We start from the raw sequence: 24,453 nt of genomic DNA, 5'->3' as shown, positions 1-24,453 counted from the left end.
GTTTTTGGTAAATTGAGTCATTTGGACCAATTTTTCCTTCATATTTTCTTGCTCCATAGGTGTTTCTCAATCTGACAAAAGAGCTAGTGAAGGACCAGCAAGAAGATGCTGAACTGCCCCAACAGCTGCCTGGAGCCAGTGGTCAAATTGGCAGTGATGAGATGTCTATGAGCACGGATACCTTCACAGAAAGAGACGGTACTAAACTACCTTCAGGTTTTATTCCAGATTTATCACAGATGCAAACAGTGACAGATGGACTGATTTGAGCTCCCTGTCTTCTTCCTTTGTTGAAAACCACATTTCACCCAGCCAGGAATCACAAGGAAATCACTAGAAGTACAGCACTCAACAGTTGTTTAGATCCACTGGTTTGGAATAGTCTGCATCACAGAATAAATTGCAGAGGGGTTTTGTTTGTATCTGCCTTCCTTTAAATTGATCCAGGTTTTAATCTAATCAAATACAGTGTGTGGGTGAAAGAGCAAATGTATGCCGCTGAAAGTAATTGCTGTAATTGATGTAGAGGATTATTTCTATATAACTAGTAGTACTGGAAAGAAGCTTTGTGGAAACCCCTTAGCCTGATGCAAAAGCAGCACAGCTCTGAGCTGGGTCAACCTTGTTGCTTTTTGCTGTCTTCCAGCCACCACAGTGTGATAAAACAGCTCAAAGGGCCAGACAGTGGGGTATTTAAAAGACATGTAGATGCAGCACTTCCAGGTATGGTTTAGAAAGCCTAGTAGTGCTGGGTTGATGGTTGGACTTGATGATCCTAGAGGTCTTTTCCAACCTTAATGATTCTATGATTCTATACATTCACATTCAGAAGAGAATCAAGCTACACCTGTATCTCTGAAGGGGTCTGAGAGCTGCAAAAGGTGGCACAGCCCAAAAAAGAGCAAATACTTGGTTGAAATGCTTTCTCAGAGTAGAAACCGTTTTTGTACTTATAAATATACCGCCTATAGTTAGGAAAGCATCCAGGGGACAACGCAGAGGTATTTTCTTACTCGCTTCTCAAAGCTGACCTGCACTGTAAATGTTGCTATTAAACGGTAACCCATATGCGTAGAGAAGTGTTTTGTGTCACTGCTAATGACAGCACTGAAAAGGATTTGCTTCATGTTGTTTTATGTAGGTTAATATTTCATAAAGAGGAATAGGTTGCACAGGATTTGGCTTTGCTTATAGTATACCACAACACTGTCCATGCAAAAGATCAACTGGTTTATGTGCTTTGGTTTCCTATTTCAGGATTAGTTCTTTTACTGATTTGTCTGAGGACCTGCTTTCAAAATTATGAAAATTTTCAGTTTGCAAATATAAAATAATACATTTCCCCTGTAAGCTGCAGCTGGGTAGGTAGGATGTCGATAACTTGTTGCATCTGGAAGCCGGTGTTCCTCCTGCAAGATCTCAGAATCAATTCACTACATGTATGCACTTGAAATTAAATGAAAAAAAAAGGTGTTACATGAACTTATGCCTCAAGAGCCAAAATCTGAGTCCTCTCCCAAGCCTGACCTTGCATATGTTTCAATTTAGTAGTTTTGATTTGCCATCTATAAAGGAGTGCAGGAAGCTAAAATATACTCCCAGGGTACCATACCATCAGCTCCCTGCATTTCACAAATACTGATCCTTGACAAAATGCATTCTTCTTTTGTACCCAGATCAGCTCCTGATCAGATCAAAAAGCCTGCAGGGTTTGCCATTGCTACTTAAGAAGACATCAGCTTTGTTTATTAAGAGATTCCACCATAGCCGGCGGGATGTCAGAGGCTTCATTGCTCAGGTCATCCTCCCGGTCCTCTTTGTGATGGCTGCAATGGGACTTGGGACGCTGAGAACTAAGGAGACCGAATACCCTGAACTGAGTCTTTCCCCGTCTCTGTACGGCACATCCGACCAGGCAGATTTCTTTGGGTGAGTGGTGTTCTTTGTGACTCTTAAACCCATTTGTTCATAAAGAGCCATTTTTACCGTCAGGATTATTTCTAAGCAGACCCAGTAGAAAACTGTTATGCAGATAATAGGTAGCTGTGTTATCTGTGTAGTTACACAATTCTGTCCATCTTGTGAACTGTCTGCATCACCCCCCTCTCTGCCAGCACAGGACATGCTCTCCTGCCCAGGCCCCACTAGTCCAAGGCACGCAGTCATTTGGAGGGAATGCACTTTTTCAGTGTGATTAAGGTGTCACCACTGAATTATTTAATTGCACTTAAAAATCCTATTACCAAAATTATTGTAATTTGTATCATTCTGATTTCATGGTGTGAACTGTTGTCTTTCTCCAGTGGTTCTCAGCTTTAAGTCAGAAACACAAAATTTCACTCTAAAGAAAGCTTGTCTGCTCTCAGGTGTTCTTTCCCAGGACTGCTCATGCCTTTTCACTTCAGTACTGCTAGATGGGAGAATGAGCCAGGACTGCATGTCTGAGTCCTCTGTTCTTAATATTCTCCGCTTCTTCTGATGGATTGTTGCTAGAAAGCTGGGTCGGAAGCAAGAAGCATCTTTGTGCATGACCAAAACCAAATGGACTTCACAAATGAGATAGCTGGTTGAGACAGGACTGGGAATAGTGCCTGAAAATTGCAGTAGATGCTTTTTCCCTGGAAACAGAAGCTTGATTGTACAAAAGTTCATTGGTACCTTGCTTAGAGGCAGCAAATCACTGGAGTTAGGTGTGCAGCTCTAAGCAATAAGCAGTCCTTTTAAACCTGTGTTACTGCCCTCATCTACTGCATGTACTTAAGCGGTTTGTAGGCCTAGCACCACAAATAACCATTTATTTAGCATCTTAAATAAATCCTGTTTCATTGAGACACAGTTTTCCTCTGCTCAGTGGTAGCGGAAGTACCTTGAACGTTTTTCTTTTTTCTTTTTTTCTTCTTTTTTTCTGTTAAATCTTAGGAATTTTAATGAAACAACTGATGCTTTAGTTGCTTCAATGCTTGCTTTCCCTGGAACGGATAACACATGCATGAATGAAAGCAATTCGTAAGTAGTTCTTGGTTTTCTTCCATTTAAATTCAGAAGCTGCAAGAGAGTTGAGATAACACTATTAGCCATTAGACCTTAATAACCATCTTTGATCATCTGCAGAATTTTCATACATTGGTGCCACATGCAGAGGGAAAAAAAAAGTACCTCCTGCCTCTCTTCAGATTGACTTGCAGACTCTTTCAGCTCATTAGCAGATGTCTAAGTGGCCTTTTGCAGACAGGCGCAAGCCTGTGCTGCCCACAGGCTTGAGCTGGCAGGATGCAAGTCAGTTCTGAGTGGGGAGCTGTGTAGTCATGATTGGTGTGAAGCAGACCTCAGCCCTGCCGAGAGCCTATGTGGCTCCCATGTGGCTTGGAGGAAAAGGCTTGTGTCTGCCAGCACAGAGCTAGATATTCTTGAAGACAGGAAACTGTCCTGTGCTTTAAGGCTGAGACTGGGACTTCTGCACAGTCCCAGGGCTTTGACACTGGTGTTCATTGCTTGTTTCAAGAAGTATTCACCACCGCAAGTGGACTTCTTTATTACTCTGAGTAGTAAGGGAGCAGCTTTGGTGGTGGCAGGATGCCAGGACAAAAGCAAGCTATTCTCATACCTGGGAAGTAGTCCTTGCCTCTCCAATAATTCAAATTATAACACTGAGCCCACCCAGAAGGTTCTCAGCATAGCTTTTGTTATCTGTATCTAAAAGCTGTGCCATGAGGGCTGGTTTGTTTTGGGCTCTGCAGATAAATTTTCAAGGAATTGGTAGTAAAATCCTGGGCACACTTGCATGCTCATGCATGCCACATGTCTGCAGGCAAATATTTATACTGAGGATTTACAGTGACTGCCTCATCAATCCAGTCTATCGCAGGACTCCCCAGTGGTTACAGTAGCAATAGCCCTTATTTCTGCACTGAAAGATGATTTTGGCCTTTGCGTGCTAACTCCTTACACTGTCTACTGTGAGAATGAAGTGGTGTCTGGATTCCTTCTAATCAGCTGAACAAATCCAGGCACAGAGAGCAGTAGTGAGGGCTCTCTGCAGAGAGGCACTGAAGGCAGCGGGAGGATAGGTATTCCCTGAAGCACCCAGAGCTGACAAGAAGGTCTGCTTTTCTGCTGAAGCTGCTCACTGCCATCCTTGCTGTCATTAAACATGACAGCAATTAGCTTCGTTTGCACACCTGAGCATAGAGAACCTCTGAGGAAAATGTGTTCATTTTCAGGCAGTGTTTAAAGGAGGACATGCTTGGCCAGTGGATTTTCAGTGGAAACCAGAGAACTAAGTATTCTACCTGCAACTGCACAGATGGCATCCAGGTAATTTGAATAAACCCAAAAGAGGGGGAGTTTTGGGGGATACTTGGGGAGCCTTGCACGTTGGGGAGTGGCTTTCCAGGCAGGCATGATACTAAGGGGGACTCAGTGTTCAGATTCCTCCTGTCTCTTTTTGGATAACCACTGTCTGCACCAGTTTGTGGACAGGAAAGGAAACAGCATCCTCAGAAAATTCATGTGCTAATATATCTGCCTTCCTCTCTGTGGTGGGAAGAGATTTAAGAATGTTTTTCAATGTTGTGTGATTGGCCAATTTAGCAGAGGTGAACATGTATTTAAGAGGAAAATTGCATTTTATATGAGCACTGTCATTATATGAAAGCACAGCTGTTATTGCTGTTTGCTCTTCAGAATTTAACTTTATGCAAAGTCTAGATCCATCTGCTTTTACTCGGCTTCATATTATAAATAGTGATGATTAATAACCAGTTATTTGCATTATGGTGGTACGTACAGAATCAGATGTTGGCACTGCTGGGCTTAGTGTCTTTATATGCACATGGGGAAAAGGCAGATGCTGGCCCAATGATCTTACAGTCTTACAGTCCAGTTTGAAGTTGAGCTGTCCTCCCTCCAGTGTTGTTCACCTATACTCAGCTTTTTTCAAGTAGGAAAACAGGCTCATGGCACAGTGTGATGCCATTTGCAAGATAAAGCAAGTACTTAGTTGAATGTTCCTAGTCATTCCTTAAAATGTAGCTGTTTTATGGAGTTTTCTGGACATATGCTTAATTTCACATCATTAACAGTATTGGCATCATTTCTCCAGTAAGTCAGGATAATGTTCAAAGCTGATTCTCACCTCTAGCAGGCACAGGCAGGTGTTCCTCAGCATGAAGAAAGCCATTTTGTGTGTTCAGATGCAAAGTTATGAACAGATACACAATGGGGGAGGCCAGAGGTTTTGTTATGGATGAGCTCAAAGAAGCAGCCAGCATGTTGTCTGGTAGGACACTTCAACCTTATAAAACAGTTGATGTGACATTGACTCTCAACATGTTAATTTATATATTCAGGAGTAATCCAAGGTTTCTCTGAAGCTCTGGAAAATATTCCCAATGACTGACAGTAAAGTGAAATGTAGAGTGTAGCTGCTGTCAAATGCAAGATGAGCATTTGAGGCCACCATGGAGTTTTCTGCTCTGTGAGTTGTTTTGCCCTCTGCGGTTGTCTGTGCAGTCACTCTGATGCTCTGCTAAGTAGGATCAGCCTTAATTCAGCAAAAATCTTCCTACATAGCATGAAGTACATTTCAAGGTCTCACTGATGTCAGTAGAACTGAAGTGTAGAAGTGTAGATTTAAGCAGAGGCTGTTTTTAAGCACCTCGCTAAATATATTCAAGACAGCGTGCAGGGATGTATGCCATGTGTCTTTGCATCCTGATTTGCGAATCATCAGGTTCTGTAGGAATCAGTCTCAGGACCAGAACATTGCTGTTGCCTGCTCTCAACCTTGTCCCAATATGCTAGATTTTAGTTGAAACACAGACACTAACACTTTTGTTCATTTGTCTCTGCTCAGACATGTCCACAGACGAACTACACTCCTCCTCACAGGAGGACCTTCTCCACACGGACACTTTATAACCTTACAGGGCACAATGTGGAGACCTACATACTGGCAACTACCAAAGACTTCCTGCAAAAACGGTACAGTGTAAATCTCCAGTCCTCCTCCCCTGAACTGTGCTGGGAGCAGCCTCTTTTATATATCATATCCACTGGGCTTGAAGAGGTGACAGGGCAGTAGGGATTTTGAAGGGCCTCTCTGCTGATGGTCCCTGTGAATCCGGTGAAAGGAGGTAAAATGTTCTGCAATCACAGAGTTAAAGGTTCGTGCAAGTGTTCTGCTTGATCATAACAGAGATAGCCTAGGGATAACATGTCAGTCATCTGATAGGCTGATGGCTGGATCCACAGACAAGCCTTTGTCTGACTCAGAAATGCTTAAAAAGAGGAAAACCTGACACAGCCTGTCATGAAGTAAACCCTGGGGAGAGACTTTCCTCCAAGTTTGATTCTCTGAAGAGTCTCAGTGTGTGCTTCACTTAAACAAGTGCATCTGTTTCAGTGAAATTAGAGGCTGGACGTTTTCTTGCACCACAGGGCTGTTAGAGCTATTAGTGTGTCTGGACTCTGCAACACAGCTGCACAGCGTGTCTTGGGGCAAAAATAGCCTGCCATTAAGGTTGTCAAGGAACGTGTTCATCTGCCATTGATTTAAACTTAGCTGCCTATCTTATTCCAATGTGGTAGGCAAGCAGGTTAGGAGTCCATGCAGCTCCAGAATGTTTCTCAGGTGGAGGCTTTCAGCACCTTTTTGTGATAGTGCTGCCAAAATTCTGTTTCCCTTTTTTCCCCAAGTAAGGGCTTCTGCAGCAGTGTTGGCTTGGCCACACACTATGGGCTGGGGTAAGTTCTTTTAAGGCAAGCTAGAATGAACTGGGGCAACAGTGGCACACTAACATGCACTGACCAAACATATTATAGCTTTTGAATGAGGGTAGCAATGCATTTTCCTCTGGTTTTCATTCAGGTATGGTGGCTGGAGCTTTGGGCTGCCTTTGACAACAGACCTCCAGTTCGATATCAGGCCAGTGCCCCCCAACAGGACATTGACTAAGGTAACTAACCTCCAGGTGCTCATCCTAGCATGGGAAGTGTGGGACCCAGAAGAAGTGATGTCAAGTTCAGGGATATTTCAGTAAATAAAGTGAAACCCTCTAAAATCTGCAGCTTGGCATGGGCAAGATGACTTGCAGTTCATTTCCTTTCCTCTCTCCATTCTTCTTTATTGGTCTGAGTTCTCATGCTAGCAGGAGACAATTTTTCTGCTGTCGTAATTTTATTATACAGAGGAGAAGAGATCAATTAGTAGCACCTTTATCTCATGAGAGAACATATGTACCTTAACTAGGGCTGGCTGGTGCATTCTGAGATACCAGTTTCTGTGTTTTTGCTCGGTGAAAATGTTGTAATGCATCAGCATTAAAAGCACCAAGGCTGAACTCTGAGGTAGCAGGGTAACACAAGAGAGTTGACAAGATCCTGTGATCTCATTGCAAAACTTAGCTACCAGCAGAGTGCTCCTGCAAGAGCAGTGCCCTTTTCAGAGATGGCTCCAATAAAAGGGAATCACAGGATTTATTGCTATGTTTATTGTTTGATATCAGTAACACTCAGAGCTCATGTAATGAATTTGCAGAATGTTTTCACCCTCCAATCTCACAGCTTCATCTTAGATCTGAAAGCATTGCTATTTGCTTATCACATGTCAGATTTAATACCTGGAAACCTTGATAGTGTTGGAAGCAGGGCAGACTCCAGTCCTTGCTCTGCTAGGGCAAGGAGAATGAAATCACTGAGCATGCAGGACTTGGGGATATGCAAAGGTGGATGCTGTGGGCTGTGTTTGAGCCTCTAATCTTATAGCCTAAGCTCTCTGTCCTTTGGTAGGGAACTTACACCTCCAACCTGGGTGCTGTGGGTTGTGCCTGGAGCAAGTTATGGTAAATCCCCCCAAAGTGCATGTCCTGTGATCTGTTTTTTCCCCTCAGTTCTCAGGGTTTATCCCATGATATCCCATATAGGTGAGAAAAGTGGCCATGGCGAGGGAAGGGCTCTTGCTGAATGAGGAGGTGGCAACTGGCTATTTTCTGACCTAAAGCAACCTTTTTCTCCCTGGCTTTCTAGGGGTGTTAGGCATTTGACTGCCCTGTCTTCTTTGGGAGGTATCCCCTGCTGGTGCTCATCAGATCTGAGCAACTTATTACAGAGAAGAAAACAAGTGTCTGTATGCTTTATGTCACGTATCCAGCTAGTCCTTCTTTCTTCTCTCCAGAAGGCAAATGAAGCTGATGGGGCTGCTTGTGCTGAAAATGAAATGTGCTTTTATACTTGTTTGATACTTGGTGTGGTTTAGTCATTGGACTTTAACTCATGGAGCTTATGTGTTTATATAACAACTATGGAATGATTCATTTGTGCAAGCAGAACAAACCAAAATGTTATCAGTAACAATTTCTCTCCCAAATTATTTTGATTCCTCAATTGTGTGCAGGTGTGGTATAATCCCGAAGGTTATCACAGCCTTCCAGCCTATCTCAACAGCTTGAACAACTTCATTCTTCGAGCTAACTTGCCAAAAAATGAGACTTCCAGATATGGTAAGTGTCCCATTACAGGAGCAGATAATTCCTGCCCTTTGGGTGGAATATCCTGGTTCTGTTGAAATATATGACAACACTTACCTTGACTTCAGTGAGGCCACTTCTTTATTCCCAATTCTGCAATTCCCTTAAAAACAGAATCGAAAAACATGAATAAATCACATATTTCATCTGTCTTTGTCAAAGACTCAGGGGAGCTGGACAGGGAAGACCCCAGCTCATACATAAAACACTTCCTTCATCCAAAAAATGCTAATGGTTGCTGTTTGATTTATTGCCTTTCATCATGGTACTGAAATAGCTGTCTCTTGATAGGTGCCCATTAGTTATGCATAGAAAGGCTACTTTAGATCATCTCTGGGGGTGGTTTAGATTAGCAAATTTTCATATGTCGCCCTTCTACTGAGAGCAACTCAGGATGTGTGGGTATGTGTATATCTGTGTTTGAGAGAGTGAGATTAAGTGAGAAATATAATTTTCAGCTATAATTTTCCTCTGACACATGACATACACAGATTCCAAGAAGTGTTAGTAACCCATTTAGGGTTATCAGTTCTCATAGCTTCTCTTCGGTAATGTAATGCAGCAAACCAAATTCCTGCTGATAAACCCAGGCATCCTATCTTACCATTTATGGTTTAGGCTACATTAAGCATGCAGCATGGGCAGAAATATGTCTGTGTATGATGTCTGTCTCTAGAGACAGAGGGGGTGCAGGGAGAAGAGGAAGGTTTATGCTGATGCCGTTTTGAGGAATCTTACACAGAGATTTATTGATCTGACAAGAGTAGCAATTGTGTGCAGAAATGCCCTACCGATTGATTTTCTTTGACAAATGGTGCCCTTCCAGCCATGTCCTGGTATTGCCTAGCCCCGCTCACCTCAGAGGCCTGCCGTTCCAGGTGACAGTGAAATAGGCGACAGTGTCTGTTTGCTCATAAGACTATTCCTCACTAATGTGTCTGAATTGAACTATGATGGAAAAGGCATCTGGTCTGAAGTTATGAGTGTCATGCCATGAATTAAAGAAAGAGCAGAATGCTGATTACAAGTCAAAACAGCATATCTCTCTTCCCACCTCCACATACTGACGCACTGAAACTCTCCTCACAACAAGCTTGACTCACAACAGGTGAAACCAGTGCCTTGCCCTGACGCCATCCTAAAATACCCACTGGTTCATACCTTTGAGATTAGCAGCATGCCCTCCAGGTCAGAAGGTTCAGGCTCTTCGATATGTGCCGCAAGAGCTTATCACAAAGCTGCAGCCCCTGCCTGGGTGCGGAGAGAGGGGACCTGAGCCAGGCATTTCCAGCAGCAGGAACATCCCAAAACAGCTGAATTATTAAGCAGTGAAGCTTCTTGCCCTGTCTCTGTATTCCCAACACATGCTGTAGCGAGAGCAAAGGCAGGAAGCTCATGTGAACAGTCAGAAAGTTTTCACAGGGAAAGTTTTACACCAGCAAAATAACAATTTTCAGTGGGAAAGAATAGCAGCAGTTTTTATGCCATCTGTCCTGCTGCTTATGTGTTTTTGGAAAAAATGCTTAGTAGTAAATGACCAGGCAGATAATTCTCCGCTTCCCACTAATGATCCCTGCCGTAGAATGGGGGAAATAAAATTAATGGATGAGGATAGCTCCCCCGGGGTAGTGTAAATCCAGTTTGAAATACAATTGAACAGACGTTCTGCGTGGTATGTTCCTGGCAGCTAAATCTATTTGTTGTTGTGACAAATAAATGACAGTTTAAGAACCACTGAAATGGCCAGATAAAAGTGTGTTGTCATTTCAGGAGTTTGAAAGAGGTGCCAGTCCCGCTTTAGAGGTTTGACTTAGACTGTGTATATTTTTAAAAAACACATAAAAAGCTTTTTACCCTGTCACTAAGCAAGTCATAATAGCTTTTGACTTATGTATATTGTGCTTTCTCTTCTCTCAATCCCAAACAACAAAAAAGAGAAAGCATTGAAATGGAAATTTTGACTTCTAGCCTAAGCTTCAGTAAAGGAAAATGGCTTTAGAGTGAAGTATTAACAGATTAAACAGACGGTATCTTTCTTTCTCTCTCTCCCTTTTAGAGAAGGGAAACATTTCCCGGCTGTTTGAGTGGCTTTATCAGAAGCCCAAGATTTTAATTCTGTTTCTCTCACTGATGACAAGACTGCGGTGGTTTTTTCCCCCCCTCTGAAATTAATTTTCTATGAAATCTTCCTTTTCAAATTTATTTGCTTGGTATGGCACTTGGTCAGCTAAACCCATAGTCTCCTCCTTTCTGGCCCCCATGTCGGAGTGCTCGTTCTTAGGAAAAATAGCCCAGAATAGTTCTGCTTCATATAACTGCTAAAAGTCAGGCACCTGGCTGTAAGGAGCTTGAATTTCAGAGGTGGCATGTTCTAGCAAATCTCTCTGGATGTAATAGCAGCTAGAGGTCCTCCAGCACTCCCTGAGAGCTGAGGCATTTACTTAGGTGCCTAAATACAAATTGAGACCCTTGGTTTTAGGCACGTAAACAACTTAGCCTAAACCCTTTCTCAGGTACCAGAGTCTTAGAGACTGGACTGTCATCTTGGTGGGACCAAGGCAGAGGCTTTTACTGGAGGTTGGAACTGGCTCACCAGAGTGCCCCAGGTTCCTCCCTCTGTTAGAAAACTTTGGTTTTGTAGGCATTAATTACCCCTGATCAAAGCAAATGCACTGTGATGAACAATACTAGTATATTTTGAGCTAGGTGTTCTCCTTGGTAAAGAAGTACTTAAGCTAAATCTTATGAAGATATCTTCACTTGAGCAGAAAACTCTCTTGCAGCTTGTGCTTGATACAAACCCATTTTTAAGGGAGCTTTTTGGAAAACATCACACTGGGCTTACCAGCACATTAACTAGACTTTTGCTAGTTCCTTTGGACAAAACAGTCTTTTGCGTTTGCTTTGGTTTTTTTTTTTTTTGTCTAGCTGCATAAGACAGAATAGTTTAGAGTGAACTCATTGCCAAACTGGGAACAAAAGTGTCTGTAGCTTACTTGGGTTTATGCTAGCATCTCAGCAGATGCCCATATTGAGAAAGACATGTATCGTAGGTAGATAATAGTTGTGGAGAAAGCCAATAGGTAACAATTTGTTTCTGATGATAAAAGAACAAATGAAATTAAGTGAGATCATCAAGCAGCTGCTTTAAAAAAAACCCCATATTAATCAGTTTTGAATGTGTCAGTGTTGAGGAATCTAACTTAAAATATACGGACCCACAAGCACGTGCCTAATTTTAGGTTTGGAGTGTTCTCATTTAAGTGAATGATACTTTCAGCCAGATAGATGCAGAAACAAGGCCTAGGGTTTGTATTTCAGATCTGCTGTTTATCGAAGTGAAGTCATCGGAAAAATGAGGATGCTCAAATTCTGCCCAAGATCATAACAAGATGACAGAGCAAAAACCAGCTTTTATTCTCTACTCACAGTTTTCTGTAGTACTGTCAATATCAGGAAATAGTGAGGGAAGCTTCAAGTTAGCCACATTTTCAATTTCTTTTCCTTTTGTTTCTGTAGGTATTTTCTTATCAGCTCACCCATATCCTGGAGGACAGAGTCAAGAACAAGTAATGTAAGAAGCTTCATTTGTCTGATGCCTGAATTGTTTAGCTTCAAAGGCAGCAAACACTGGTTCGCTCTTAGAAACCATAAACCAGCCTGTATTACTGAATATCTTTCTCTAAATGATGAAAATGCTCTCTTCCTTGTCTTCATTCCCTCTACGCATGAATAGCATTCTTCATGCCACAGAGCTGTTAGGGTTTCTTTGCAGGATCCCTTATATATCTGGAAGTCACAGTTACAGCATCACACATTTTTGTGCTTTGGCACAATAATAATAATGATAAAAATGACATAATTTTCCTTTTGGCCTTTCATGTCAATGCCATGGTACAGTGTTACGATTCAGTGTGGTGAGTCCTTTTTGCTAGACATAATTAATATCAGCAAAAGATGCTGGCACAGAATCAGGACCTCTTTGCTTCTGAGCTCTAAAGAATGGCTCTGCAATGAGGGAAATCTGCCACTTTGACTCACCATATACATCTTTCTCCACTTTCTCCCCAGGCTCAACAGCTTACTCGACATCATAGTTTCAATGTCAGTTTTGGTTGGCTACTCTATCACAACAGCAAGCTTTGTGCTCTATGTGGTAAAAGAACATCAAACCAAAGCCAAGCAACTGCAACATATTTCAGGCATTGGGATGACAAGCTATTGGGTGACTAACTTCGTTTATGATCTGGTAAATAATTCACATTCCTAAATGCACCAAGAGTAGCATTACGCAGCAGGGGAAAAAAAGTTCTTTATTTAAAGTTGGTTGCCTAGACTTCTTAATATTATTACTACCAAGAGTGTTATGTAGTAATTGTTCTCCAAGGCACTGAAGACTATTAAATGTGAACTGCAACACTGGATTTTGCTAAGCGAAGGCATTCCTTCTCTCTCGAGTGTATGCAAAACACTCAACACATTTATATGAGAGCAACAGAACAGTCCAGAGCTAGATTTCGATTTTAACATGCAAGCAGCAAGCTGCTTTTCTGTTAGCTTGCAGGGCCAGATTAGTTGTCATGCAGGCTTTACTCATCTCGGGTAAGGCTTTGGGGCTTGAGGCTACAGCCGTTTTGGAAACCCTGGGAGTACAGGATGTGACATTAGCAGACATCTCACAGCTGACACTCCCCTGTAGGGGAAAAATCCATTGCTGGGTTGAATGCTCACTTTAAGATTATATATTACAAAGATTTTTAAGCCAAGGAAAGCTACTAATGCAGCTATATGCCTTCCAGGACCTGAGCAAGTTCCTTTCTACAGTGCTGCACTGCGCTGTATAGATTTACCACCTTGTTTCTATAGATAGTTGTGCTCCCCAGCATTATGCTGCATTACGTGGTCTAGGCATGCCCTTGTTCTCCCTGAAGTTAAGTTTCCTCATGATACAGAGGGTTAACAGTGTTGGTGGAAAGCATCACTGGACTAAGAGGATAAATATGCACAGTGATTGTAGACTAAACTGCTTTATGTCTTCTGAATTACCTTTGTCAAACCCTCACACAGATAGAGATCTACAAGAGCAGGCTATCTCTGCTCGTGAGCTTTGGCACTGCCAGCTACACTGTAATGGTGATCAGCTCTACATATCCAACAAATTTCTATTGATGCAGCTCTGCTAGTGCCTAAAATCCCAGTGATATCATCAGTTCCTGAGAATACGAAATCTTCAAGGGCATTTGGGTGGCCAGCTGCCTTTGATGTGGTGAGGGCTAAGGGCTGAAATCCCTTGGGGAATGTGAGCCTTGGCTCTTTCTGCAGAGCACTGCCTAAGCTTGTAGGTGTTTTGGTAACACCAATACATGCTAACAAAGCAGCCCTAACAATACAGTTCTCACCAGTAAGTAGTCTAAACTGCCTGCTTATAGGGGCTGGTATGATTAGGCTACAGCACAAGTACCTCCAGCCTTGCAGGAGGGGCTTGAAAGGGGTCTGAAGGCAGAGCAGCCTGGCTTGGCAGAGCAGCCCCAAGTCACAGCGCAGGGGTGAGGATGGGGCAGGCCTGAGTCTGCTTCCCTGATCCAGGCCCTCGCTCCAGCACTGCATACTTGCAATCAGCCTGTGGAAAAATCCCCAGAGTCCTCACCACAATCAGTATTCAGTGGGCTGAAACTAATCCAGCGCTCTCGGCAACTTGATATTTCTCAGTGAATCCATGCCAGTAAATTCTGTTAAATCCCAAAGCTGGAGAAGAGAGGAACCTCTCAAGGCAGATGTTTGGTAGGTCTCTGGCTTGACTCAAGAGTATAAAGACCAGATTTACAGGGCACAATGAAGTGGTCTGACTGCAAGGCTAACAGAAAACCCAAAGGGGTATTTTTATTTCGCAACCTTTTTTTACGGCCTTTTCTGCCCACAGTCCTGATTGTCGGGGCTTAGCCTATTCAAAGTGCCGTTGTGGGAATTCATTTGCAAGACTCCTGAAAGTCTCAGGAGGACTGAGACCCCACCTATATTTGGTTTCCCTTAGTAAACCCAAGCTGTGCTTGTGGGATCAGATTCAGACCTTGTGTTGTTGCTTCTGCATAGTTGTAGAAAAATGTTTAAGAATTATCATCCTAATAACATCTTTTTAATATCATTTTGCAGGTACTTTTTATGGTCCCTGTTGGACTCTCAATAGGAGTTATTTCATCCTTCCAGATACCAGCTTTCTGCAACAACAATAACTTACTGGCAGTATTTCTTCTGCTGTTACTGTTTGGGTAAGTGTGAAGCTTAGTTATTTAAATACCATTGCACAGAGTGAGGCACTGGATATTGCAGACTGCTGCAATTTGGGATCCAAGGGAGAAATACACGGGCTTTTTTCTTCAATGTGCACTTTACAAATGGTGACTAGGAGCAGTGAGCTAAACTAGTGTTGTCATGCCTGCTTTATTCAAACCAAACTCAATGTGAGGGTATGAAATATTCAAGCTCACAGTGACAGCCCAAGCTGTTAGTAAGCATACTGAACTATTGCAAAGTTTGAGATATAGAAGCATTTCAAAATCAGAGAGGAAAAAAATCCAGCAGCACAATTCGGGAAAACTTACCAAAACTGTCTCCCTGGCTTTGAATCCTTCAGGCCCAATGGTTGCTTTCAGTCGGGGCTTCAAGTTCAAAGTATAATCATAAACTTTTTATCCAAATTCTAATAAACACAAAGGCATTTTTCCTTCTTTAAGTTCCTGTAATATGGAAGTCTAGTCACATGCCAACAACTGTTATGTTGTCTGAGGCCTTTAGTTGTTTGTTTGCAGTCATGCTTTGAGTTACGGTAGTATTCTCTGCACTGTTGGCAATTTATAGATACGCAACATTTTCATGGATGTACCTGCTGGCTGGGTTTTTCAAAGAAACAGGAATGGCCTTCATCGTTTATGTGTGTGTCAACTTGTTCTTTGGCATCAATACCATCATTACTCACTCGGTTGTATTTCTGCTCTCCCAGGAAAAGGCCACGGACCAGGTAGGAACCCTACTAACACTAAGCCCTTGGTGAAACAACAGGAGGCTTCCTCTTGAGTTTGGTGGGTTTGATCAGGTCCTTAGCAATAGGCTGGCTGCAAGATATTTGAGGTAGACCAAGCAGAGGACACTAGTCGCAGGACTTAATGGGGTTCTTTATAGACAGGACATGAGTCACCTACTAATCTCTCATCTCTAAATATGCACCCCCAGCAAAGAAGTAAATGATGGTGACAGAGAGAATACAAAAAAAAGAGGTAGAAAACTGCCCATGCAGAGAAGGGCAGGAGGTGACTGTAGATGTTCAATAAGAAGCTGATGGGAACTTTGAACCATTACTAAGTTCTTGCAGCATGAACTGTGGAGAGTGACAACTAGATGTCATTGCCCTGAGTCTGACATGTGCTGCATTAAGCCCAGCACCAGCTGTCTGTCATCCAGAACTGTAGCGCAATCATCTTCTCCCTGCAAGGATGAAAAATGACTCGCAGACAGTGATGATTCCCTAAAGTAAAGTCTTCTCTTAAACTGAGATATCCCTGGGAATCACGGGGATGAAATGTACACCTTACATTTAATTTTCTTTTTTTATGCAGGGCAATTACTTTGTAAAACAAATAGCTGGGTTGGATTTTTGTCTCTAGCTGGACAGTGCTTGTTTAGCCACCCCCTGGATTTTAGGGATGTGCAGTTATTGTCATCTTCTGTCCCTCTGTGTCCCAGTGGCAGGGAGTCAGTCTCTTGTCATGCTGATTTACTGCCTCTCCACTTTGCTCTGTGCAATAATCCTTTCTTCTGCTAGAAATGTACCAAATGTCTATGTACAAGAGCTCATAAGCACAAGTCTGCCCTTCTATGTCTATTAAAGCTAAATCTTTTGTTTTATGGAGATGTTTGTCCAAGGAAAACAGATAGGACGGTTCTCCAGAGGAGCAGGATTGGTGAGTAGGCTGTGCCCTGCAGCGGGCTGGTGCAGCAGCTCTGTAGTTTTGGGAGGCACATTGCAGCTCAGTGGCAGATTCAGCTCCAGGTGAGATGGCTGGAGCAGTGATGAGGGACTGTGCTGGGAACTGGCTGCTGTTTACTATGGGTGATCACAGCCTCAGAGCTGCCTGTTGACTTTTCTGACCTTGTGCCTGTGAAACGATCTGTCTCCAGAGCTCTTTGCTCTCGATTTATCTCTGCTCTGAGACACAAGCAAATCCCAATGTAATTGTTACACTTCGGTCCCACAGTAAAACCTATGAATTTATTCCATGAATAAAAACAGTGACTGACTGTGCTGCTGCTTGGGTTTTTTTCAGGGCTTGCATGATCTTGCTGAAAACTTAAGGCATGTGTTCCTCCTGTTCCCACAATTTTGCTTTGGCTATGGCTTGATTGAACTGTCACAGGATCAGGCACTGCTGGGCTTCTTAAAAGCCTACGGAGTGGACTACCCTGACAAAACCTTTGAGCTGGACAAGACCACATCCAAGCTGTTTGCCATGTTTATCCAGGGCACCGTGTTTTTTGCCATTCGTCTTACAGTTCACGACAGGATGATTCAGAGAGTCTGGAACAACATACTAGAGTAAGTAACATCTGGAGTCTCGCAATGAAAACAGAACAAGTCAGCGCTCAGTGGTTTAATTCTGGGCTTTCGCACCATCATTGTCAATTACGAAGCCCATAAATTTCCAAGACACTTTGCAAACATGAAGTAAGTTTTTTCTGGCAGCAGTCCCGGTACCTACCAGTAATTAGAGTATTAACTAACAGAGGTATAGGTTACCGGCGTCCCTTGATAGTCCTTGCTGGCTGAGACTGTACCCCTCGTTTCAGGGCTCTGTGTTTGGTGGGCTGATGTTTAGCTGGTTGGTAAGAGCAGTCAGTCCATAGGCAGCTGTTTGAATCTCCCCATTTCCTCGGGCTTGGGTGCACACAGGGAGGAGCAAGAACAGTCCTGGTACCTGCATTACAAGTGTCTCCACAAGGCAGAACCTCCTCCAGCTCAGAATATTTGCTGAAAAAGAGAAAAAAAAAATAGGCAGAAAGAGAACATTGGGGTTTTTAATTCCCTGAATGGTGCAAATATCAGGAAAGTATAGCAACTGTCTGTATATCTGTGTATTTTTTGCATGCTCTGGGATCTCACGGGAAGGGTTCTTAGTATCCCAAGCACACAGGCCCACTGCTGTCTGCTTGCCAGAGGGTAAGGTCCCCTCTCTGCCGTCCCCAAAGGTTCCTGTTTGACCGAGTACATGGCAAAGCATCGCTTCTGCCCCCTGTGGCTGAAGAGGACGGGGATGTTCAGGCAGAGCGGAACCGGGTGGAGTCTGGCAAAGCTGACTTCGATGTGGTGCAGCTCCAGAATCTCACAAAGATCTACCACCTTCCTCACAAACGCATTGTGGCTGTGAAAAACATCAGCCTTGGGATTCCTGCTGGAGAGGTAAGCGAGGGGAAAAGTCCAAGGGCACCTTCTGCCCTGGGGAGGGAAACTGGAACGGAGCTACAGTCCCACTGTCATCTTCCTTCCCAGTCCTTGCTGCTGTCCCAGCACAACATGTAATGGTTAATTCTGCTCTGGCCTCTTCCTTTTTTTGCCTTACTTATTGATTCTTGGGGTTACGGTAGCAACTAAAGGCTCCTGGTGGATTTGGGACACCAAGTGACAGTTGGAAGGCCCTAGAAAGAGGAAGAGTGGATGGGACAGTGATAGAACTGCATTCAGAGCAAAACATCTGCATGCTGTGTTTGTACAGCACTTAGCACAGTGCAGTTTTGGGGGTCACTGTGGATTACCATATGGTAAATGAAGACAGCAGAATTTGTCCAGTTACAGTTATTAAGCTATACTCTGTGGGAGACAGTGAGTCAGGCTTATCTGCTTGTATTTCCCATCAGGGAAAGACAAATCACCTCAGCTGAACACACATTTTTATGAATCAAGACTTAAAACTAACTGTAAAAAAAAAAAGGTTCTTTGGTCATGTCAGTGCAGTTACCTGCAAAAACACTGACTCAAGAGAAGAGAAGAGACAGGAGCACACGGAGCACCTCTGAGACCCAGAAGTTCACGGGGCCTCTGGAGACCAGATCCTGCCTCAGGCTGTACACCTGAGTTGTAGGGAGGCATGGAAGTAATCCTTGGTATCTGATTTTTTTTTTAAATTTCCTGGGTCCCACTGAGATACTGGGCATATAAAAGCATGTAGGGTGCTGGGCAGAAGGAAATCAGCTTCACGTGGAGACTGTGGTACAGATTTTTCTGGCAAAGGGTTTTTTTTCCAAGCCACAACATTCATCAAGGTTTCCTAGCTTCTGGCAAAAGTCAGTCCAATGCTGGTGTCAGCAGAGGTTATGGCCCTGCACTGCACACTGTGCACAGATACTGTCCCTGAGTAGACCTCGAGGTGGGGAAGAGCCTTGGATCGATGCATTGCATCTGCTGTGGGCCCAACACTTGAGGATTTTCACATCAGCTGGTCTGTACTAACAATATCAAAATAATACTAATTATCAGCATAATGGTAATTGCTTATGCAACACACAACTGCATATCTCCAACCTTAGCAATAAAACATAGATTTTAGCATGAGATACTGAACTGCACTACAGGGAGCCAGTTCTTAATCTTATTAATGTAGTGCATTAGTGAGATTATTTGACGAAAATCTTGTGTCGCATTAAGGTTTTACCAATGACAGCACAAACCTCACTCACCTCATTCCTATGAATAGCTCTGTTCCTGTCAATGGGAGGCTTTGCACAAATTAGATGATCGGGATTTGGCCTGTCAGATAAGCTTGCTGCAGAAATGCACCTTGCAGTAAAAGGAATGACTCTTAGAGACATAGCCTTGATTCTTCACCATATTAAACAAACGGTCCTAATATAAGCTGCAGTATATTGCACCATAAACAACCTCCATTATAACGTTTGTATGCTCTGCGTACCTCTGCCACTCCTGCAATTCATCTTACTCAAGGGTCCAGAAAAAAGAAGAGACAAGATGCACTCAGCACTCATCTCAGGGCAATATTTCTGTATTATAAATACAGCATGGTTACATTTCTACCTTTCTTTCCCACAAACCCAGTGCTTTGGCTTGCTTGGTGTGAATGGAGCTGGAAAGACAACCATCTTCAAGATGTTGACAGGTGATATCGGAGCATCCAGCGGAAGGTTGCGGGTCCAGGATCATTCTGGGTATGGAGAATGTGATTTCTGGGGAAGGCGCATAAGCAAATCAGCCTGGGAATAGTTTTTAAGGCTGGATGGCAAAGCAAAAGAAATGTAAATGTCTGAAACAAAACAAAGCATTCAAAACAGAGCAAAAATAAACAAGGCAGGGAAGTTCATCCTTTGAAGACAGTGTGGTTGCTTCCCTAGGGTTTGTATTTTGTTGTCATACCTCTGCTGTTCTGGGTGGTGTTTCTGTCCCTTCATTCCATTGCAAATGCGATCAGACTGAGATCCTCAGCTGAGTGTGATCCCACTTCCGAACTAATATCTGGAGACCAGTAGGACTCATCTCAAAGCGCTCTTTAACAGGAGTAGGCTTGGCAGCAGCTCTGCCATCTGAAGTGCTGGCAGTAATTGGAGAGCTACATACTCGACCGTGGCTAAGAGATGTCGCAAATACAATTCTTCCTTTGCAGAACTGAGGGCCGAAAAGCTGATGGTCTGCAAATTCATAGCATTTTCCTTCAAGTGTTGGGGAAGGGGTAGGAAGCAGGAGAAAGGGGTTTTTTCCTCTCTCCTGTCTGATTCCAGAGTGCACTGGCAATTCAGTGCCTTTAAAATTACTTCCTTACACAGGTCCTTGAATGACATCAATGAGGCACACTGGTCACTCTTTGGCTACTGCCCTCAAGAAGATGCCTTGGATGACTTGCTGACGGTAGAAGAGCACATGTATTACTATGCTAGGCTCCATGGCATCCCAGAGAGAGAGATCAAAGGAGTGAGTAACACTGGGGCTTGACTTAGAGCATTTTCCAGTTATTGAGAGCTTTTACATTGATTTAATTAGTGTTTTGATAAATAGATACGCACATGGTAATTTATGTTTGGACATTGTTGTGAAAGCTGTACTCTTGCTCATCCCATAGATTGTACTCCAGCTTCTCCACCGGCTCAATCTGATGGCCTACAAAGACAGAGTCACCTCTATGTGCAGTTATGGCACCAACAGAAAATTGTCGACGGCTCTGGCTCTTGTTGGGAATCCATCGATTCTGCTGTTGGTGAGAAATGGGGGCCTTGTTGGGGGGACGAGGAACAGATCTCTGGGCTGGCAGAGGTACTTTGACAGTCTAGCAAAACCTTCTCAGGCACAGCTGGCAGGACAGTCCCCAAACGCCCATACTTAGCCTGACAACATATGCATCAGAGGAAAGTTTAGACTCCAGGAAGCACCCAGATTTTCTCTGAGGGCATAAGAGAGTGGTGAGTCTGCCAGTTTCTCTGTTAGCCTCTTTCAGAGGTCAAAAATAGATCCTATATTTGCCGATTAAATTCACCTTGTTCCCAGTGCTTTCTTGGTTGGTTTTTTTTTTGTTTGGTTGTTTGGGTTGGTTTTTTTTGTATCAACTACCCTGAACAGTGTTGCAGGAGAAGCAGCATCCAAAGCTCCAAATATGTAGGAGAGCAAAGGAGCAACTTCTCTCAGGATTAGAACATAAAACTATTTTTCTAGGTTTGGCTTCCCCTTTTGCCTTTCACTTTGAACTTTCCAGTTCTTTCATGAGATATACCTTTGTTAACATATAACTTTTTGTGCAGTTTTTCCACTTGCTGTGTTTTGAATGTGTTTTGAATGTGTGCAGTGCTCTGTGAGCAGGTTTCCCAGTATTAAATCTGATACCTAGTGGACATAAATCTCCCTTGCCCCAGCGTGTATCAAGCCCAGCACTACTGCCCTTACTTCTGACCACATACACCCCACCTCTAGCTGCTTCTCTGACATAAAAAAAAAACTCAATAAAAATAGAAGGTGGAGAAATTTCCCCATACTGACTGCTGCCTGAAGCCAAGCTATTTTATTTCTGTCTTACATAAAGCATTATGCTCAACAATAACAATCTGTCAATCAGAAATTGGCTAACAATTTTATAAGCAGTACATAAGATAGGAGATAGTATACCATCTTCCATCTCTGGCTTACTCTCCCTAAATGGAGAAATGAAACACTTGCTTCATCAGCATATTGAGAGGGAGGCAAAATGCGGGTACATGTGGGAACCAAGTGCCAGTTGATAGCTTCTTGACTGAGGTTATGCCTGTCATGTTTATAGATATTTAAAACACCATGGCATAAAATGCACAGTAGGGTTGATCTCAGATGGTGCTGCCATGGCCAGTCAGTTCCTCTAGAGCGCAAGAGAGGTTGGGAGTTCCCACCAGGCACTATGGGAGCTGTGGAGTTCCAAAGGGCAGTGAGGATGGAGGTCTTAGCCAAGCTGACTTGCTTCTGCTTAAAGGGAGTGTAGGATCATAGAATCATTAAGGTTGGAAAAGACCTCTAAGATCATCAGGTCCAACCGTCAACCCAACACTACCATGTCTCCTAAACCATGTCCCAAAGTGCCATGTCTACACGTGTTTTGAACACCTCCAGGGATGGTGACTCCACCACCTCTCTGGGCAGCCTGTTCCAATGCCTGACCACTCACTCTTGCAGTAAAGAAATTTTTCCTACTGTCGAATGTAAACCTCCCCTGACACAGCTTGAGGCCATTTCCTCTTGTCCTATTGCTTGTTACTTGGGAGAAGAGACTGACCCCCACCTCGCTACAGCCTCCTTTCAGGCAGTCGTTGAGAGCGATAAGGTCAATCGATGTCTCAGTCAAATCCATAATGCAATTGAAGATAATCCTTCTTCTAGATCTGTACAAGTGTCAGCTCTCCTCTGGGTCCTTACTAGCAAACATAACACTAATGATGACCCTAAAAAGAGCATAAGTGTTAGGAAGATCAGATCTTGAGTACAAATTTACATTCAGTCCTGTGTTTCCCAATAGGATGAACCAAGCTCTGGAATGGATCCAAATGCTAAACGCCACCTATGGAAAATCATCAGTGAGGAAGTGCAGAACAAATGCTCAGTTATACTCACATCCCACAGGTAGGACTGGTTGGGCTCTGTCTCCAGTTTCAGGGTCTGCAGGAGGTATGGAGAGGCCTCGTTCCCCATTGGTCCTGGCACCAAGCTATGGCAGGTTTGGGGGTTTGTTGTGGCTGAATGTGGGTGCCCACAGAGACCCACAACACTTTAGGGAAGATCAGTAATGTTCTATAGCAAATAACTAGGTTTTTTTATACCTTCTCTGTGACTTATTAGAGTTTCTTTGTTGGTTTTTCAGCATGGAAGAATGCGAAGCCCTCTGTACCAGGCTGGCTATTATGGTGAACGGGAGTTTTCAGTGCATTGGGTCTTTGCAGCATATCAAAAGCAGGTCAGTAAAATGTACCTATTTCACTTTTACTAAATGACATATGGAGTTACTAACATACTGCCCTGGTTTCAGCTGGGATAATTTTCTTCCTAGTAGCTGGTACAGTGCTGTGTTTTAGATTTAGGGTGAAAATAATGTTGATCACTCACTGATGTTTTAGTTGTTGCTAAGTAGTGCTTACACTAGTCAAGGACTTTTCAGCTTCTCGTGCTCTACTGACTGAGAAGGCTGGGGGTGCACAGGAAGCGAGGACAGGGCACAGCCAGGACAAACTGCCCGAAGGGATATTCCATACCATATGACATCGTACTCAGCATATAAACTGAGGGAAAGCTGGCCAGGGGGCCGCTGCTCGGGGACGGGCTGGGCATCAGTCGGCAGATGGTGAGCAACTGCATTGTGCATCACTTGCCTTGTATATTCTTTTATCATTGTTATTATTATTATTACTCTTTTATTTTATCTCAATTATTAAACTGTTCATATCTCAATCCAAGAGGTTTTTTTCCACTTCTACTGTTCTGGATCTCTCCCCCATCCCACCACGGGGGAGTGAGCAAGCGGCTGCGTGGTGCTTAGTTGCTGGCTGGGGTTAAACCACAACAACTATGGCTTTGAGGGCTCAGAACATGAGGCCTTTGTTAACAGGGCATCAAAACAATGTCATTTTCTGGTTTATTTTTCTTACTACACTATAGAAATTCTGTGTTAACTAATGCACTTTCTATTCTCTCACAGCCTTTTTTCCCAGATATGTGTTCCCCAAAGTAATCTGTTTACTGCTGAAATGTGAAATGCTTGTTAGGGTTGAGCTTTGATTTTTATTAGTTATCACAATAGCTCGGCTTCTTATTAAGATTCTCTCCAGGTTAACAACCTTGACCCTATTCAAACTGCACTCTGCCTGGATTAGATTTCCCCAAAGAGGCTGTGCAGCACTCTCAAAGGATTTTATCTGTTTCTCTTTCCTACTGTGTTAATTGTGATTTTTTTTCCCCTAGGTTTGGAAGAGGATTCACTGTGAAGATGCACTTAAATAGCAACACAGTTAACACTGAGATGCTGACAGAGTTCATGAAGTCACACTTTCCAAATACATGCCTGAAGGTAAGCAGGACAAATGCTTTCAGGAGAGGCCCTCTCAATCCCTTCAAATTAACCAAGAGGATCTTGCAAGATAGACATCTTGTAACATACTGAGCAGATAGATCTGCGCTCTCAGGGTGTAAAGGATTCATACACACACACACGTATTGGTGCTATCAGTGATGTCGTCCAAGGGTTGGAGCACCCAAGTTCCTTGGTGGCTTAAATAATTTCAGCCAAACAGCTGCAGTGACCCTATAAGGCAGCTGTTGGATGACCCTCTGCCTCTGTGAACAGTCCCACTGAAGCCTGGACTGCATGGAGACGCATTTACTATACGGTGGGTGATAAGATGGTGCTTCCAGTAACTGAATAACTGTAAA

The 24,453-nt window shown here is 43.3% G+C and overlaps 1 protein-coding gene across 1 annotated transcript in view; it reads left to right on the top strand.

Annotated features, from left to right (window-relative positions):
• ABCA12 (ATP binding cassette subfamily A member 12) overlaps positions 1 to 24,453 on the top strand; it is an 88,371-nt gene that overhangs the window by 61,359 nt on the left and 2,559 nt on the right. The window contains exons 34-52 of the mRNA XM_064452112.1: positions 60 to 198; positions 1,677 to 1,929; positions 2,920 to 3,006; positions 4,221 to 4,314; positions 5,855 to 5,982; positions 6,869 to 6,956; positions 8,393 to 8,498; positions 12,045 to 12,099; positions 12,597 to 12,774; positions 14,676 to 14,791; positions 15,381 to 15,540; positions 16,844 to 17,112; positions 17,763 to 17,973; positions 19,624 to 19,733; positions 20,346 to 20,490; positions 20,639 to 20,773; positions 22,550 to 22,653; positions 22,892 to 22,984; positions 23,986 to 24,091. Of these exons, the coding sequence (XP_064308182.1) occupies positions 60 to 198; positions 1,677 to 1,929; positions 2,920 to 3,006; positions 4,221 to 4,314; positions 5,855 to 5,982; positions 6,869 to 6,956; positions 8,393 to 8,498; positions 12,045 to 12,099; positions 12,597 to 12,774; positions 14,676 to 14,791; positions 15,381 to 15,540; positions 16,844 to 17,112; positions 17,763 to 17,973; positions 19,624 to 19,733; positions 20,346 to 20,490; positions 20,639 to 20,773; positions 22,550 to 22,653; positions 22,892 to 22,984; positions 23,986 to 24,091 (2,577 nt within the window). The remainder of the gene's footprint in view (positions 1 to 59; positions 199 to 1,676; positions 1,930 to 2,919; positions 3,007 to 4,220; positions 4,315 to 5,854; positions 5,983 to 6,868; positions 6,957 to 8,392; positions 8,499 to 12,044; positions 12,100 to 12,596; positions 12,775 to 14,675; positions 14,792 to 15,380; positions 15,541 to 16,843; positions 17,113 to 17,762; positions 17,974 to 19,623; positions 19,734 to 20,345; positions 20,491 to 20,638; positions 20,774 to 22,549; positions 22,654 to 22,891; positions 22,985 to 23,985; positions 24,092 to 24,453) is intronic.

Source organism: Phalacrocorax carbo, chromosome 5 (assembly GCF_963921805.1).
Source record: "Phalacrocorax carbo chromosome 5, bPhaCar2.1, whole genome shotgun sequence".
NCBI classification, from domain to species: domain Eukaryota; kingdom Metazoa; phylum Chordata; class Aves; order Suliformes; family Phalacrocoracidae; genus Phalacrocorax; species Phalacrocorax carbo.
This window is presented reverse-complemented; position numbering and strand designations above follow the sequence as displayed.